Source organism: Mauremys reevesii, linkage group 5, assembly GCF_016161935.1.
Source record: "Mauremys reevesii isolate NIE-2019 linkage group 5, ASM1616193v1, whole genome shotgun sequence".
NCBI classification, from domain to species: Eukaryota; Metazoa; Chordata; order Testudines; family Geoemydidae; genus Mauremys; species Mauremys reevesii.
In genome coordinates, this window is record NC_052627.1 from 67,192,924 (window position 1) to 67,212,526 (window position 19,603).

At 43.9% G+C, this 19,603-nt stretch overlaps 1 protein-coding gene across 12 annotated transcripts in view; it reads left to right on the forward strand.

Moving 5' to 3' along the window:
• Positions 1–19,603, forward strand: part of TLL1 (tolloid like 1) — a 388,529-nt gene that overhangs the window by 292,570 nt on the left and 76,356 nt on the right. For all 12 annotated transcript variants that reach the window (XM_039540242.1, XM_039540243.1, XM_039540241.1 and 9 more), the window contains 2 exons: positions 10,480–10,658; positions 16,054–16,159. In XM_039540242.1, coding sequence (XP_039396176.1) covers positions 10,480–10,658; positions 16,054–16,159 — 285 coding nt within the window. The remainder of the gene's footprint in view (positions 1–10,479; positions 10,659–16,053; positions 16,160–19,603) is intronic.

Sequence of the window (19,603 nt, forward strand, 5' to 3'; positions counted from 1 at the left end):
GTGCACATAATCCCTGAAAAATTCAGGCCTTTTGTAATAGATATCCCTATGTTATATCACTGAACCTCCTGTCTCCAGGAATATCCTAGTGACCTCCCTATTCACTTTCTTCCTTGTCTTGTCCACACAGGCTGATCTGCAGCTCCCTGCCAAACCCATCTTGTGAGCGTTTCTGACCATACTAACATAACCACTGGCCACAATTGCCTAATCAAGCTAACATCCCTCTGGATTCTATCCCTTAAATTGACTCCTGTGCAGCCCTCAAGATTATTCCTCCTGAGGTGAATAGCCAGCATGTGAGTGGGTTTGCTTTGTTCAACAATGAGAGCAGAAGTGGCATGAGCTGATTCCACTGCATGCCTCCTCTGCCGAACTACTGGATGCAAACAGCTTCGGACCTGAAGCCTAGCTGAGATCTACCTGCCATCCTGGCTGCCTTCTTCTACAGAGTGTTTCAAATCTGAATATTAAGTATGCTCTGGGTATCCTCTGAAACAAAAAACTGTGTGTTTTTTTTACTTTTTTACTGTTCCTTTTTCTTTTTCTTTGGTATGTAACCTATGTGTACCCCCTCCTTTCCTCCCCCCTATCACTTTACCATCCATGTGGACCAACCTTTGCAGCTGTTGTTGATGTCACTGAAAGAATGAAGAATGAATGCCAAAGTCAGGTCAGGACAAGGTCAAGATGTTGCATTTTGCTCAGGTTTGTGCAGCACTGCTTGTTTTTGTTAGTGGGCTGCTGTGCTGTGCTTGGCAGTCTGGATTTTGCTTTTTTTTTTTGTTTTCTTTGGGGCTCAGTGTTTCCTTTCAACATTCCTTTTTCGCTTCCTTCACTTCTTCTCTTTTTCCATTCTTCTGGTCCTTTGAGGACCTCCTGACACACTGTGTAGTTCTTGTTGTTCACCAGTTATCTCACAGAAGTGCAGCCTCTGCCAAAACACCAGTGCCCACCAGTTCCAAAGAAAAAAAGCAAAAATCAAAAAAACCCAAAAAAAAATGCAAAAAAAAAAAAAAACCTCCCACCCTCTAAGAGGCCTTTAAAAGAGCACTTTAACTGGTTTTCCTTTTGTTGTCCCTTTTGCTGTACCCTAGTGTTCTGCCCCTTCCTGGTCTACCCACCCTTCTACTTCTTGCCTAAAAAAGGCCTGGCCTGGGTCTCTCCTGTCACCCAGCCACCAATTAGTACAGAGGCCTGTAGGCCAGCCCATACCCCATCTGGTATAGCCAGCTAGGCTACCCCCTATGTGCCTCTGGTATCCCCCATGTATAATGGGTATCCATCATGATGCCAGAACCCTTCTTGATCCAGGCCTAAATGCCATGAATTCTCTGATTCTGTCACCAGCCCCTGAGCCACACCATGCAGTGCCATGCCAGCTAGGCCAGCATGGCAGCTGAGGAGGGCTGGAGCTGCTTAGGGGCAGGCTAGGGCTCAGTCAGGCAGTGTGGCATCTAGGCTCCTTACCAGCTTCATTACCCCTTACCAGCTTACCAGCTGTATTTTCTTATCCAACTTTATTTTTTTTACACTTCATTGTTTTTTTTCTCTTTTAAAAGCTTTCTCCCCAGAAAGTGACTGCCAGCAGTATAGGAAAAGCTTGATCAAAAGATGTGCTTAATGTAATGCTTCTCTCTTGTGCACTTATTCTTCTCAAATATTCCTCCCAAGATGTCAAATTGCAGTGTCTCAGCCAACCAGTCCAGCAGTGCCAGTCAAAAATCCATAAATCCTCCTCCCTAAACTTCCACTTCCTTAAATCTTTTTTCCCTTTCCTTTTCATTCTGACAGTGGTGGTGGTTGTACACTTGAGATTGCAGAACCTGCCAGAATGGTGCAGAATGGTGCAGAATGCCACACCCACAGAAACTTTAAGCCCCCCCTGCCCCCTTCTACTTTTTTTTTTTTTTTTTTTTTTTTTTTTTTTGTCAGTGCCCGTGCCCTTCTATCTTCTCTCTTCTCTTAAAACACCCTGAAAGTTGTATGCCATGTGTATATTTAAAGGTTGAGCAGGGCCTTCTATTTTCTTTTCCATGGGGAGGGGAGGGGGGGCAGCAAGTTCTCTCTAGAATGAGCAAAGTACTCAAAGTACCCCTTTCCCTATCTACTAATAAATAAGTTGTCATAAAAGTAGTTGCCAAGCTACCGCATAACATGCTATACTCACCACACCAGTGCTCAACCAACATGGAGCTGAATCTTTTGAAAGTGGCACATGACATAGAGCACCCAATGGGCGTGGTTTTATCAAACTGAAACCCACACAAGGTATTGTCCCTGCTGTCACTTAAATGGCAACCTTCGGAGTCATTATATGCTCAAAGCCTTTAACAGACTTCAAATTCTCTGCCTGGGATGGCATCTCACTCCCTCATATATTGAAAAACAGCTGAAAATCCATTCCATAAATAAGCTGTTTCTTTTTTCTTGAGGTAGCCCGTAACAAATTCCATAACACCTGTACCTTAATTGGAGGAGAAACCTTTTCCATGATTACTGCCTCCCCTGTAGCACCTCCCAAAACACTGGGTCCTTGTGGACACCCTTTCCTACCACTCTCTTGGAACTGCCTTTACCCCCATAACAGGAGAGGGTGCTTTGCTGACCTCCGTCCCACCTCCTACAGTGCTGTCTGCAGTAGTATTGAGAGCAAAAACATTTCCCATTGTTAAATGCAAAGCATACATTCACTTTTAAATCTGCAGTTTGAAGCTGAGGTTTTGGCTCTGGCAACCTCTGTGAATGTCAGCTGGATGGGGCAATAAGGAGTCATACACTCTGTGACAAAAATTCTGGTCTATTTTACCCCAGGGTAATTCAGGTTCCTTTGCTGTCCACTGTTCAAATTCCCCACTATATGTTGTGTATGCTCTCTCTGTTAAGTCCTCAGACTTGAACAAGGAAATACATCTTTCTGGGTTCCTCACACAAATTATACCTACATGAATGTGAAAGTCCATGGTCCAGTTCTCAAGAGTTTGAGGCGCCTTATATCTGTGGGATTCGTCCTAGTCTTTTCTGTCCTTTCCCCCATTCCTTGGTCTGCTCTTCCATAAACTGCAAGGTAAATAAATCCACAAACTCCCCCTTCCAAATCTTTGCCTTAACCTCTTTAGAGAGATGAGTCCCCAGGGGCCGATTGGATCCCTCAGAAGATCAAGGCCTTTACCTGCCCTCTCTTCCACCTGTGTCTCGTTAAGAATGCTGCTGACCAGTTGTGTGATTTTTGGGGGGGTGGTGTCCCTGACTGCTCTGTATCCCTTTGTGGAATATCAGTTCCGCCCCAAACCCGTGACATCGTTGCACCCTCATCTAAGAGGGGCCCATCCTTCTCAGGAAAGCTGCCCAGCCTATGGGCCACAATGCCAATGGTTTCACCAGGTTTACCCCCCCCCATCCCATGAGAAGGGGTGTCAGAGGGAAGAGTGATGTAGGCAGATACCCTTGCACCTGAGTGCCAAGGGCTGCAATCCCTTCGTTCGCTATGTGCGGGCTGCTGGTAAGCCCTACTGCTATATCCCTAGGAGGCCTGCTGGACTTCTGGTGGGTTATGGGGGCAAAGTGCAGGCCCCAGGACGTTCACCTACTCCTTGTCCAACTTCCTGAGGCTTGGACCCTCACTTTCCCCAAACTTGGACCCATGGACCTCCTTCTAAAAAGGATTCAGGATCCCATCTGAGAGGAATGCACTCCTCTAACCCACTACCACCAAAGTCCTGCCCACCTGTTCTCATCCCATGACTCGTTATATGCATCAGTTATCTGCAGGCCATTATCTGTGTCAGTAATTTTCAGTCCTGTGAAGACTGAGCACATCCTTCCCCATGGGATGGCAATCCAAGGCCAACAATTCAGGCAATTTTGCTGGAGAATGAACCCTCACCCTCCTCTACAGCCTCCTGTAAGGCCAGGCTGAGTTGCTCCAATGCATGTCCAAGGGCACCCCTACTACCTACACCCCAACCCCACCACCTCTGTGTGTGTGTTTGGAGAAAGGGACCAGGCATTCTGCCTGACTCCTTCAGAGTGGCTCCTGGACTGGGCACCTGCAGACCTGCTGTCCATATCTTTGGCTGAAGCCCCATGAGCCCTTCCCCTTCCACCATCCATAGTAGGAAGGGAGGGGGCATAACCAGACACAAGGAGCATTATGCTCCTGTGGCAGCCACAGCATACCCAGGGTCTTCCCTGCCATGAGCAGGTTGTTGGGGAGCAGTTGCCACAGACCTGGCCCTGGCAAGGCTGCCCAAGGACACAGGGCCCTTTGCAGCTGCCTTAGGGATATCATATGACCTACTGTTTCCCCCATACCTCCTTAAGCAAGGGTGTGTGTACATTGCCACAGTTGCAGGCCCAACCTGGGCTGCACCACCTTGGAACCCAGCTGCCCATCAGATTCCCCGTGAAGCTCTGAGCCTCCCTGCCCTTGAGCAGGGGAGCCAGCATGGAATCCCTCCCTAAGGGGGCTTCTGCTCCAATAATGGTCAGAACCTCCATGCTGGGGGGAAAGGGTAATTCTTACCTGTCTTTCTCTGCATACTATTGGCAGCAGCTGCTGCTCTGGAATGGTAAGTAACCCTTTCTCTGCTGGAACACAGCTGAAGTGCAGTCACCTGCTCCAAGTTAAATCTTATGACCTTGGGAATGCTGGCCAAACATCACTCTTTCCCCCTCCCACCCCACCTAATTGCCCAATGGGTGCAAGACTCCAAGGATGGGGTCCCTGCTGGGGTTGTCCTCCTCTGCCAGGAGCATCAAGTTACCGCCCCAGTTGAGGATTGTGGGTGGCATTTTTGAATATGGAGTAATCGAATGAATGCCCACTCTACACAGTTTGCAAGCTGACATTATTTCTAGTAAACTATTCACAGAATAGTTTTGAATATCAAACAAATCAGTAAAAATCATGATCTATTTGTGGACAATTTGTGGAAAGGACCAAAAGGGATAAATTCACCAAATCAGAACAAATATTTGGCCTTCTCTATTCATGTTCCATTTTAAAGCCTAGTCTGGGAATAAATGAGTTTGGAACAAACAAATGGAACAAAAGGTTGCATATAAATATAGACCAAAATGAATGTAAGGAAAATAATGTGGTTTTGTCTACAAGACTTTTACCAAGAATTATATTTGAAGGTGGAAGAAAACTACTAACAATAATTTTCCTTACAATTTTATTCCTGATGAAAATGTCCAAGGCAGACCACTATTGCTAACTTTATTTCTATATGAGTGTCAATCCAATTTCCACTTTACCTAGAGGCATTTTGGACTGTGAATGGAAGGGGTGTGCTTTGACCAGTAAAGTGATTAACAAAATTGCTTCATATTGAGTTCTCTTTTGTGAATTACAGATTGTTTTCCTCTCTATGTAACCAGAGCAAAGGGTGTAATCCTAGTGGGTTTGTGGAGTTCTGCATCATTTTCATCCACAGCACCATGCAGTTAATGTCATGGTGAACTGCTATTATCATTCAATAGGGTGCTTTAAAGTATCATGTTCTGTAGTGTGCAGCTGTTTAACCCGCCAAAAAACTGAGACTAAGATCCCACAGGTTTCCCCTTCCCACTCATCAATTTTAAGACATATTTTATGGCAGCTCTGTGGGGCTCAAAGGGCCCTTATTTTTCAAAGAATAGTGGTAGTAATCACTGCACTTTCTCTCTGCCAGTTGTTTCTCTTTGCTCACCATTATTGATCAGCTACACTGATTACATGGAATTAGAGATTCATAAATAGTTACAGTCTTCAACTGCTGTCTGGTGCAATAAAGATTAAAGAAATCAGGAGCTTTATAGTCTGCCTGTTGGCTGAGTTTGAGAAGGATGACAAGTGCTCATACTATAGAGAGACACCTGGGCCTTGTGCCAAGCACACCTAAATATGTGGTCACAACAAAGGTATTGCAAATCAGTGCCATTTGATGTATCACTTTTTTAATATTCTTGACCCTTTGACTCCATTTTGTTGTCTGAGTGATCAGAATGTTGTAACTTCATTGGATGAATCTGATGTGTGCATGTCAGGGCACTCGATGCAGTAAATCCTAATGACACCCCTTCCCTCCTGTATTCTATACTACTACCCTTATTTTAAGACTCTGTTTACTGTTGACTGCTCTCCTTTGAAGTAGAAAAAGATAATCAAAGAGCTTGCCTGCAATCTGTGTGAAGTGTTTGAACTCCATTTAGTGATCAAAGTTAAGAAATTGCCATAATCAGCTGATTTTTAAAAAAAATAGGCTGATACTGTTTTCAACATAATTTGGCTGCTGAACTTGAGACACCCGAAGGGGCCTGATTTTCAGAAAGGCCTGTCCATTTACCTTCTGAAACCAGGACACCTTTAAAGTCTCTCAAATTGAGCACCCAGAATTACTATTTACTTTTGAAAATCTTGGCCACATTGTCTCTCTTTAGTGGGAATAGCAGTAAAATTTCACAAAATCAAGGAATATACTATAAAAAGCTACCTCATTTTGTGATATAAAACCCAAAGCTCCCTAGGACAATATTTTACACTACTGTTATTCAAAGGCAAATAATTAGTATTTGTTTTACATATCAAACATTTTATGTGATTTTTATGTGCTGTGACGGATGTTTTGGGTTTTTTCAAATCACATTGCCTAGCTTTTGAAACTAATAGAGCAGAATCTTGAAAGGTTCTATGTTGCTATTGGAGGCAGAATGAAGAAGAAGAAAAAACCAAAACAGTGAAGAGTATTGACTGTGGTTGAATTTTATCAGACTGTGCTATTGCCTCATGATTTGAAAAAGTAATTGACAGTGGGATATAAGACTCAAAAGCAGGGGAAAAAAAAAAAGGGCGGCCGGAGCCAGGGTGCAGGGGGACTCCCTGTGCTGCAGAGTGCGCACCCGGTCTAATGGAGGGGAGGGGAGGAAGCGGGGGGGGGGGAGAGAAGGGGGGTGGCCAGGGCTTCAGCGGGGTGCTCACCACGCGGCCCCGACCACCGCACCGCCTGCCAGGAGGGCTCTGTGCCGCTCGGGTTGGCTGAGAGGGAAGGACGTGGGCTGCCCTGTCGAGTTTGCTGCAGGGTGCTCCCCTCCTCCATGCCCTACAGGGCAGCCGGATCGGGGAACCAAAAATAAAAACACCTGTTGTGCCGCCCTAGGATTGGGCAGAATGCCGCCCCGTAGAATCTGCCGCCCCAAGCACGAGCTTGCTCGGCTGGTGCCTGGAGCTGGCCCTGATTCAGTCCATGCAAGGCAATGAATTTAGCTGTATGAAAAAACTGCCATGCAGTTCCCCAACCCCCCCAGCTTTGCCGCTCCGTCCCCGCCATTTTTTTGTTTGTTTTTTTTCACCCTGCTTTGCCGCTCCGGCCACCCCCCCATCCTTTTTTTTTGCTTGGGGCGGCAAAAAAGCCAGAGCCGGCCCTGACTGAATTTAGCTGTATGAAAAAACTCGCACAGACACAGACAGATATTTATGACTGTATCTGTAACTTTCACTCCATGCATCTGAAGAAGTGGGGTTTTTAACCCACAAAATCTTATGCCCAAATAAATCTGTTAGTCTTTAAGGTGTCACTGGACAGTGGCTCCTGTACAGCAAACAGGAGAAGATAACCACCTGATTTGCTTCCAGCTGTTTCTATAGTTTTCCAGGCTCTTCAAGGAGGGCCTGCAGGATTAGAATAAATTAGGTTAGTTTGGCAGATTTGTTCTTGACAAATCCATGCTGGCTATTCCTTATAACGCTATTATGCTCTGGGTGTTTACAAATTGATAATTTAATAATTGGTTCCAGTATCTTTCTTGGTATTGAAGTTAAGTGGAGTGGCTTATAATTCCCCAGGTCCTCTTTCTTCTTCTTTGTAAAGATAGGTACTTGGTTTGCCCTTCCCTTGTCCTTTGGGACCTTACCCATCTTCCATGAGTTTTCAAACATAATTGCTAACAGTTCTGAGATTGTTTCAGGTAGTTCCTTAAGTACCCTACGATTAATTTAATCAGATCCTGATGACCTGAATACATGTAACTTATCTAAATATTCTTTAACCAGCTTTTTCCCTATTTTGGCTTGCCTTCCTTCTCCCTTGTTAATATTAATTGTGTTGGGTATCTCGTCACCATTAATCTTTTTAATGAAGACTGAAGCAAAATAGGCCTTAAACATCTCAGCCTTCTTCATGTCCTCAGTTATTAGCTCTCCTTCCCCGCTAAGTAGAAGAAATACACTCTTTCATCTTTCTCTTGTTCCTAATACATTTGAAGAACCTCTTGTAATTGCCTTTTATGTTCCTTGCTAGGTGTAATTCATTTTGTGCTTTAGCCTTTCTGATTTGTCTCTACATCTTTGTGCTATTCCTCTGAACTGCTCCTTAGCAATTCATCCATGTTTTCACTTTTTTTAGGATTTTTTTTTTATTTTAAGGTCATTAAAGAGCTTGAGATGGATGGAGTCATATTCTTACTATTCTTGCTAAATTGAAAATAGTAGATAAAATGATAGAGACAGATGTGTGTCAGAAATTTCAGCCAACCATCTGATCCCAAATATCTCTCCATTTCTATGGGTTTTGCTTTAGTCTCTATTCTTTCCTTTTCCTGTCATAGTGAGCAGACTACATTTTTCAAGCCCTTTCAAAAGAGCAGACATCTCAGAAGAATGCTGAGTATGGATGCTGAAAAGGACATACCAGCTCCATTAGATTACATTGGAATCATGAAAGCACGAAAGACAGGAATGAAAAATGAGAGCAATTGTGAAAGTGACTTCTTTTTTTTTTTTACCACTCCCTCAGAAAAATATGACTCTTCAGGAAGACTCTTATCCAAGAAAAAGGGAGAGGGAGAACAAGTGGACCATTTATTTCTGGACTACAGTCTCCCAATATGGAAAGATTACTTTTGTGGGCCACATTATCTGTCACATATACCCAGAAAAATCTTGGGGGAGAAGGGGAGAGATGGCATTCCTGTTTACTCAATCATAGGAGTATCATGGGATTTTAAACCTCATTTCACTCCATTTCAGGGTTATCTACAAAGTATTCATCTCTTCTGTGCTTTCTTCTGTGGGTTAACAGATGTTAGGTAAATCTTCAAAGGGTTATGGTATCATTAACATTTAATATTTCTAAAATCCTGCAACCATAATTAACGAAGTAGAGTGAATTTTCAGATTAAATATGAAAGATTTACCTACTAGCCAACCAGAGTTGAGTGACTATGAAATCTGGATGAGTGTTGGTAAGAACTACAACAGAGATAGACACAGCAGGAATCTACCCCCTGCTGCTTCTTCTCCACTCTCCCCTGCTCCTGACCCTCCCAGCTATGGAAGTCTGTTTGAAAGGTTAAGGTATTGGAACCAAACTTATAGCTTTTGTGTTCTTATTAGAAACAAAACTTTGTTTGGCCTCAGACCATTTGGTGGTTCTGGACTGAGTCAGAAATACAACAGGAATGCTATAGAGGGTGAGTCGTTGTGTGTTTTTAGAATTGGGGGATTTTATGGAGACACAAGCCTATGGGGCCTGGTGAAAGGTGTGGAAAAATAGATGTAGACACAATAGTTTTCTAATTCAATTTCTCATGTGATTTAGGCACCAGTCCATCAAAGCACTTATGTACATGATTAATTTTAAGCATATGAATAGTCCCAGTGAAATCTATGGAGTTACAATGGTATGAAAACTAGTGTTTTATTATTGAGCGGAGATTACCTGAGAGAAGATTCAAGTCCAGTATGGTCAGTAATGGGAGACTTTACTTTTATTCTTTTTTTATTTTTTAATTTGTCATAGAAAGCATTTTTGCACTTTAAAATAGGTTTTGCTCTTTGCATACTGAAGTGGAACATTCCCCATCCATTCTTCCTTGAGAGAGGACAACCTCTCTCTCCAAGCCAGAAAGTATGAATATGTGGAGGGTTTTGGGTGTTTACTGTCTCCTCTACTGGGGGGAAAAAGATGTTTCTTAACGGATCCTTATTCAGGGAATGTGGGAGAGGAATTTGAAAAAGCTAATGACAGAACTTCCTAATGATCCAGAGATGACTGCAGTAGATGCTCCACTCCCAAGCAGAGCAGTAGAGGGCCAATCTCTTGCCCTGCACACCTACTGGTGTTATATGTGCTACTCTTATGTGAAAGACAGCACAGAAGCAGCACAACACTGCAAAAAAGACTGATTTTAATCACAGCCATTTTATTTTTTGTTTGTTTGTTTTGGTGTACAAATCTCCTTTGTTTTTCAGAGTGACTCCAAGGACACAAATAACAGTCCATTAGCTCATAAGTGGCACCTTGGATAAAGAAATTCATTCTAATAGTTATATATAATAATACTCTGTATTAACTACTATAAATACTAACTTCAGCTTGTTGTAGCACTGTCGTGTAATGTACTGTATGGATTTTTTTTAAAATTACCCTCTAGCAAAATTTTATTTTTAAGTTGTTTTCTTGAAAGTTTTAATCTCTATTTATATTTTGATTACAGGTGCTGTTCTTATGTGGGTCGAAGGGGGAATGGTCCTCAGGCTATATCTATTGGCAAGAACTGTGATAAATTTGGAATTGTTGTTCATGAGTTAGGGCATGTGATAGGCTTTTGGCATGAACACACACGACCAGACCGAGATGACCATGTAACCATCATTAGAGAAAACATCCAGCCAGGTGAGACAATTTGATAAGGGTTCTTAGGTTATATTATTTCACTGTTTATTTTTGTTCTACTGAAGATTGTAACAATTTTTACACTTTTTAAATGAGTCTTTTCATTAAAATAATTACAATTGAAATTGAGTGTTCTTAGAAAATTCAACATTCTAATAAACTAGCCAAAATTAACATTTTTACATTTACACCATTCTTTTTATCTGGAGGGATCCAACATGATTCAAACTATATATACAGTACGACTAAAGTGTAATCATGTCTGGAGTGGAGAGAAACAGCCAAATAGACAGCCAGTTAAACAACCTGGAGAGACTCCAGGGAAAGCCACTAGTCTTATGGAAAGAGCCGTGGGACCTTTCATGTTCATACAATGGAGGCAGGACTGTGGTTTTATGGTAAAGATAAGTAAAATTGTGACAAGGCTTGGAAAATGAACTAAACACTAACAGAAATTGTTTTGACAGAAAATTTAGTTTTTCTCTAAGTAACATTTTTTGTGACAAGTGTCTGCTTTAAGTGGAAACATTTGCGTTTCCAACAAAAATCAAAAGTTTTCTGTTTTCAGTCAGAAAATGTTTGGTTTTTCAATGAAAAGTCAAGATTTTCCATGGAGGAGAACCTTTCCGACCAGCTCCATCCAATGCTTACTTGCCCTGGGCCTAAGCCTATTCACCATGCTGAACTATATTAGTGCCTAAGCCTCGCCTGCACCAAGCCACACCCCCTACTATATGTTCTCCTACTGATTGTATACTACTGGGTGTGGGCCTGTTGGGTGAACTCAGTTCTTCTAATTAATGCTGCCCACTCAAACAACACTGGCTAACTTAATTCATGCTGCCTCCAATAAATGAGTTCTGGGCCGCTTCCCATACGCCTAAATAAAATAGTTAATGCTGTTTTGCTCAACAATAAAGTCATGCTGGACAGCATTCTCCCTACCTACTCATTAAATAAATGTATGATCTCATCCCTATCACACACATGTACAAGTCCACAAAGCCCTCTGCTGCAGTGGCACACACATAACTATGTACCGTGATCATCTTGCAAAACCCTCTACTTCAGGTGGAAGAAATAGCAGGCCCCTGCTTGACAACCCTGCTCCTTAAAAGTGACTTGTATGATAGTCAATTTACCTAACTGTGAAGTAGGGAGGTTGAGATTATCTTGTCAAGATCTAAACCTATGATTCCAGAGACTCTGTATTTCAAAGTTGATGTTTTAGATGCTAAAGGCCTGATATTCAAAACTTCTGAAGCCCATGTTGACGTGGAAATATGCCTTTGCAGGTTTACAATCTGGCCCGAACTATTGAAAGTTTTATTCTTATCAAATGTTCTTTGCAGTGCTTATCTGACCTGTTCTTGTTGGAATCAGAGTTAGGCTACAGAAGCTGATTTTGGCCCACAGAGACAGAAGAGCAACCCATAGAAGATAAAAATTGCTACTTCTGCTAGCATGCAAATACTGTACTTGATTCTACAAGCCTATGTTGTTGCAGATACATTTAGTTTTAAATTATTCATATTTAATTCAGGTGAGTTCTTCATGGCACAGTAACAAGTTTGAAATACAAAATTATGTTTAAATTTCTGGGAGACAAAAATGGCCTTTGGTAAAATATAGATTATAGTTAACAAGCAATTTAAATTGGTTTATCAGCAACTTTCATTTTTATTATCAAATGTGGATGATAATGCTGAGCATGAGAAGCAACGTAATCTAAAGGCTAGGGCTTAGAGTCAGGATGCCTGGGGTTTATTCCTGGTTCTGTCTCTGACCTGGGTGACTTTGGCCAAGTCACTTCATCTCAGTCTGCTTAAGTATCATCATTTGTAAAATGGAAGTAATGATACTTAGCTGCTTTGGAAAGCATGTGGAGATCTACAGATGAAAAATACTATGCAAGAGCAAAGGGTTATATTTATTTATTAGCTATTCCAGTCACAACAGCAGAGCATTCTGCAAGAGACAACAGATGACAGCTATGATCTAATCTAATTTTGTTGTCACTTCTTTTATGCCTAATACGCACTAGCAATATTTCATCCTTTAATTTGCCTTATAGTAAGATCAGATTGTTAGTTTCCCTCTCCTGACACAGGTTGAGGCAGAACAAACTTGCATTGTCAGTTTCTTTCTCGCTCTCCCCTCCTGACACCTTCTATTCCCTTTTATAATATAGGTTGACAATCACTAATCAGATTGTGCCAGTCAGCAAAACCTGCCTACTGAAATCATTGACACTACTCACAGTAATAAGCAGAGTTGGGCTCATATTGTGAAAGGTATTTAGGCACCTAACTCCCATTGATTTACATGGGAATTAGGCACATAATTACCTTTGAGGATCTGGGCTATATTTCTTAAGCAAAGGTTTGTACTAGAAGTGCTAATGTTGGCTTGCTCAAGGAAGGTCCATACCTTACCTAACTTTGTCCTTATTGCTCACACACTGATGACTTGATAACATGATTACTCCCTAACTTTTTCACACATGCACATAATTTTTAATTACATTTGCATAATAATACACAATAAATACATCCTCAGCAACTTTTGCACATATTCAGCATTGACACATGTGCAATGTGTTACGTGCTTGTGAGGGAAGTATGGGGTTGTAATTAAATTTTTGAATTGTACTGCGAGGGAGATGTACAGTCTTTCCAACTGTTAAGGAAACACTCTAGTCAAGTTCCTTTTGATGATACAAACAGTCTGTTGCTGTCAGTGGAAACATCCTGTGTGGTCTAAGACGGGTGCTATAACTTGGCATATCATAGCTTTTTAGGATTTTCACTGTGGGAGAGGGTGTCACACTTAACCAACTTAAATCCCTTTTAAACATTTTCGGAATGGAATTATAATAACGGATCAAGTTTCAAAAGAAATATGAAGGTACAGATTAAACAGATATAGGATATTTTAGAGTCCTACAAAATAAATAGCCTAACAGGATAAAATCAAGAGAACTTATTTTTCAATATATGGGGTTTTTCTGCTTTCATCTTAACATTGCTTTTGTTTTATTTGTTAACCAATTGCTCAGTGTTTGTGCAGCAGTGTTTTATTTTGCTTTTAGTGCCTTATTTTACCAGATGGCTTGGGTAAAACAAGAATCTAAATTACACAGCTCTTAAAAACACACAACATAACATGCTGTTTCGAAAATCTCTTTAAACTAAGCCAGTCTCATTATGTTTTAAGTATTGCACTACTTGCAACTGATGTAAGCTAAGAGTTAGTTTGTGCCCTGAAAAAGCCATTGTATGATTTCTTGGTCTTAAAGCAATATTTAAATATTTTAATTTGTTGTGCAATGAAGCTGTTAAGATTCCCACCATACTCCTTGGAATGGGACTTTGAGCAGGACTGGCAGGGAACAGACATTTCTCATGGTTCGTAATCTGAAGGGTTGAAAGAGGTTCAGACTCTTCTCCCGCTACCCTTTGAGTCCACACATTGCACATATGCTCTTCCCTACTTCTGTGTGCTGCATCCTGGACTCCTATGTATGCTAAAAGGGGTTGGGTGCAGTAACTGCTCCTTGTCCTCCTTCAGGCTTTGCCTGTGATTGGTGGATTCATGTCACAAGGAGAACTTGTTGCCACCCGGACCTGCATGTGAATGGGTACAGTATTTACCTTCCTCCTGGGTTGGGACTGCCATTCTCAGGCCACCCGCCCTTTGCTTTGCAAGTTTCCACCTTCCTCCCTAGTTCCTAGCTGAAGCTGCTAATGCCCCTTCTTGTCAGAGCCTTTGGGCTTAGTCATCAGCAATTGGAGTCAGAAAGGCATTTCCATCAAGAGGAAATTGGCATGTGCAGTGAGGGTGTTTTTGATTTTCTGTTAGTGCCCAGGAGGTTTGGCCAGTATTGTTCATTAATGTAGGTAACAACTTTTGGCAGGAGTTCAGTGGATTTGGGTTTGAGCAAAGGCCAGTTTGCATATTTGTATACTGACAAGGACCAGTGGCTTTCAGCCGGGACCTGAGGTTGCTGGAAGTGAGCCTCTATTTCTTACACAGATCAGGGCCTTTCTCACATGTGCCCCTAACAGTTGCATGAGGTTGGAGTGGGAGGGGTAGTTGGAAGTTGTGGTAGAAGGGGACTGAAAGGGTAGCCTCTACTTAAGCAAAGTCACTTTGGTAGCCAGCCTGTGGAATTCCCACTGAACAGCTCTCGGGGTGGGAAAACTACAGCCCAAGGGCCGGATCTGGCCCCTCAGGGCTTTGGATCTGGCCCACGGAATTGCCCCCCATGGCGCCACAGGCCCCGCGCCACTCTCAGAAGCGTCCAGCACCATGTCCCTGCGGCCCCTGGGTGGGGGGACAGAGGGCTTCATGCATTGCCCTTCCCTCCAGGCACCGCCTCTCGCAGCTCCCATTGGCCGGGAACGGGGAACTGCAGCCAATGGGAGTTTTGGGGGAGGTACCTGGAGGCGCGGCAAGGGCAGAGCATGCGGATCCCTCCACCCCTCTCACCCAGGGGCCGCAGCACTTCCTGGAGCAGCATGGGGCCAGGAGCAGGGCAGGTATGCAGGGAGCCTGTCCTGGCCCTGGTGTGCACTGCTGCCACCCCAGAGCCACTTTAGATAAGCGGCGCTGGGCTGGAGCCCAAACCCCTCCTGCACCCCATCCCCCAACTCCCTGCCCTAAGCCCCCTGCCTGCACCTCACACCCCTTCCTGCACCCTAGCTCCCTTCCTTGAGCCCCCTCATACACTCCCACCCCTCCTGCACCCCAACGCCCTGCCCCGAGCTCCCTGCTGCACCCTGCACCTCTGTGTACCCCAACCCCTGCCCTGAGCCCCTTCCTGCACTCTGCATATCTCCTGCACCCCAACCCCCTTCCCTGAGCCCCTTCATGCACCCCACACCCCTCCTCTGCCCCAATCCCTTGCCCTGAGCTCCTTCCTGCACCCCACACCCCACATTCCCTCCCACACCCCAACCCTCTGCCTCAGCCCTGCATACAATTTCCCCACCCAGATGTGGCCCTCGGCCCAAAAAGTTTTTCCACCCCTGAGCTATCTGCTGGGCTCTTTGTGGTGAGGTGGATTTTTTTCTTCTACCATTGATGGCTAAGTTAGTGACTGTTGTGGCCTCCACATTTGTCATAAGTTGGTGTTCTGTGTCTTATTCACTTACAGTGCATAGGTGAATGAAACAGCTAATCTATATATATATAGTAGAATAAAGTTAGTAGTGGGTGTTCTAAGTGCATGGATCTTCCTCCATTCATCCAGTTAATAAGAGAAGTTAACTATTCTAAAGATTAGATTCACTAAGATCCATGAGTTTCTGTGAATGGCATTGTAGCTCTTTTTCCCCTTCCCCCACCTTTATCAGAAGATTAATCTGAGACTTTGCTTATGACTCATTTGTAGGTCAGGAATACAACTTCCTGAAGATGGAGCCTGGAGAGGTGAACTCCCTTGGGGAATCATATGATTTTGACAGCATTATGCACTATGCCAGGAACACCTTCTCAAGGTTGGAGTCTCAGGTTATACCTTTTGACTTTTAATTCCATTCCTGTGTGTGAAAACTAGGAATCATAGATTTAACAACGGCATTTCCAGAACAGCTTTAAAATATTATATTTCTTCAGCAGAGTGTGTTCCAACAGAAGTCAAAACACAGCTTGTTGGTTTTCTTTAAATCCAACTATGTAGGATAATTTGATTACTTTTTTAGAAAGACATTGCTTAATGTCCCGACATGATATTCAATTTCAAAGCAGCCTTTTAATCTTGTTTTAATTTAGATTTTATGTAAAGATAACCTGGAAGCCTCATTTCATAACAGTTGTCTATTATTTTGTAAAACCTCATATGCTGCAAAAAATTAAATTTAGAAGAATCAAGCACATGAAATATTTACGTATGTGTTCCTTTCTCTAAGAGTGAAATTCACTTCAATACATAAAGTCTAAGTAATTGTGTACCCCTGTGGATGTAGTGAGTGAGATGTAAGTCTGGAAAATGTACCCCACAAACCAGGGCCATGGGAAAGGGCTGAATTAGATTAGAGACTGCAGCTCATTCTGTGCTGTTCGTGGTGTTAGTGGAATTAGACCCATATAATCAAGAATCCCATTGTTCCCATATTGGGAGCTCCCACATTGCTGCTCCACTGCTGGTTATCCTTGCACAGCCTGCCTATGAAGTTTGAGTGTGGGGAAGGGTCTTTCACCTAGTGCTGATTATATTTCATACCCTGTAGCTCACCCACTAACCACCCTATATAAATGTTATCATTGTAATGCCAATGGACCCTACAAGGGTAAAGTCTGTAGAGGAGGATTCAGGTTCAAGTCCCTGCTCCATCCCAGACTTTGTGTGAACTTGGGCAAATTGTGTAGCTGCTGTATACCTCAGTTACCCATCTGTAAAATGGGAATAATAGCATTTTCCTACTTCACAGGGGTACTGTGAGGATAAATACATTAAGATTGTGAGGCATGCAGATGTTACAGTGATGGGGACCATATATGTTCCATGAATGGATGGATAAAGCTCAGTGGTACAGGAGACAGAGCTTTCTCAGGGGCTGATCCAAGACTATGGAATGAACTCTTACATGCATTAAAGACCATCATCAGTCTCACTACTTTTCACTATAAGTGCAAGGAACACTTATATGACCCGCCTTCTCTAATATAAGCACATAGCAGCATGTACATTAAAAAAAAACCTACCAAAACAGAACACTTCACACACAATTCTCCTCCAGGAAGATGATGAATGTGGGAATGAAACACACATGATAGATGTTGTTTAATGCACTATTAGAAGGTGCTCAAATGCTACATTGAGGAAGGTGGTATAAGAAGTTTTATAGAATAGAAAAGAATAACCATAGTCTTAGTGCTCTGTAATGACTACAAAATGAGGATTTAGTTTCTGATCCTAGTCTTAGATGCTCCAGGCTGGCAGAAACTAAGAGTATGTCTATACTACCCGCTGGATCGGCAGGCAGCGATCAATCCAGCGGGGGTCAATTTATCACGTCTAGTCTAGACACGATAAGTCAACCCCCGTGCATTCTCCCGTCGACTCCTGTACTCCACTGCCACGAGAGGCACAGGCAGAGTCGACAGGGGAGCAGCAGCAGCCAACTCACCGCAGTGAAGACACCGCTGTGAGTAGATCTAAGTACGTCGACTTCAGCTACATTATTCATGTAGCTGAAGTTGCGTAACTTAGATCGATTCCTCCCCCCACCCCCAGTGTAGACCAGGCCTGAGAGTGCTATAGGGAATTGTATTCTACCCCTAGGCAGAAGAGAGTGTTTTGTATCACTTACAGAAGCCCTTAAGGCCCATAAGACTTGCCATTGATTATGTTAAGAGGGGAAGTTCTATTCAGTGTGGAACTTTAAACGAAATCCTAGTTACTAACAGATGTTAGTCATCAGGAACAGGTCAACAAAGACCACAAAACTTCATGAAGTAATAGTCATAACATATAGATAAGTATTAAGATTATCAAGGGCTTGTTATTTCCATAAGCCTTTTTAAGGTGGTGCTGGAGAACGCAAAAGAGGAATGATTTCTTATTGTCTAAATTTTAAATTCTATGGATTGGTCATTTTCAGGTTATACCAGTGGAAAAATAAAATCATAGTTTCTTGTTACAGTTGCTGTTTTGTTTTACAAAAATCCAGCTTTGTTCCTAGAAATAGTTATTCAGATGGTCAGTTAGTACTTTGAACGATTTCTTCTTCGAGTGATTGCTCCTATGCATTCCAGTTAGGTGCGCGCGCCGTGCGTGCACGGCTCTCCGGAACATTTTTACCCTAGCAACTCTGGCGGGCCGGCTGGGCGCCCCCTGGAGTGGCGCCGCTATGGCGCCTGTTATATACCCCAGCCGGCCCGTCCGCTCCTCAGTTCCTTCTTACCGCCCGTGACAGCCAGTTGGAACAGTGGAGTGCTATCTCACCTCCACAGCCCTAGCGTTTCTCCGTATCTTTAGTGTATATAGTTGTTTCACTTAGTTTAATAGTTAGATTAGTTGAATAAGTTAGTTATAGTTGTTATAGTTGTGATAGTAATAGTATAGTAGGGAATTAGAGGGGTTAGCCCCTCTTCTTCCACAACCGGTGCGGGCTCATGCCCAAGGCACCGGGCTTTAAGCCCTGTGTGGCTTGCCAGCGGCCTATGCCCATCGGCGACCCGCACGATTCCTGCCTGCGCTGCCTCGGGGAATCGCACAGGACAGATAAGTGCCCGATTTGCACGGCATTCAAGCCACGCACAAGAAAGGAGCGAGACTCTCGACTTAAACAGTTCCTTACGGAGGCGGCACTTCAGCCCCCTGCTCCGTCCCCGGCACCGCCGAAACCATCCTCGGCGCACAGCGCACCAGCGGCACCGAGCCGTCCCAGTACCGAGGCTCCTAAAGGCACGCAGACGGCACCGAAGTCCCGGCACCGTTCCCTCTCCCCCCAGAGGAAGCGGAAGACGGCGCACCCGGCTCCTAAACCTGAAGCTTCGGGACAGCTTACCCAGCCACCTCCGGCACCGGCTGTGGTAGTGCACAAGCCGTGCACGGTTCCGTTGACTCCGGAACCTCAAGAGCCGTCGAGTCCGGTACCTCCCTGCTCCCCGGCGCCGGCTGCGGTAGAGCTGCATCTCCTGTCCACCCCTGAAACATTTGTGACGGCGAGAGAGCTTATTCAGCTGGTAGAGGCACCGAGACCCCGGCCCCGCCGGTGCGGGCTGTTCAATCGTTGGGCAAGCCTGCAATGATGCAGCCCCAGACCCCTGACGGAAGAGAGGGGCGACGCTCCAAGCCTTGGACCCGGTCCCCGGTCCAGGCAACGGTCGCTGTCACGTCGGTCCCGATCCCGGCACCGATCCCAGTCTCGGTACCGCACCCCGTCCCGGCACCGGTGGCAGTCCCGGTACCGCTCAGTCTCACGGTACCGGTCGCA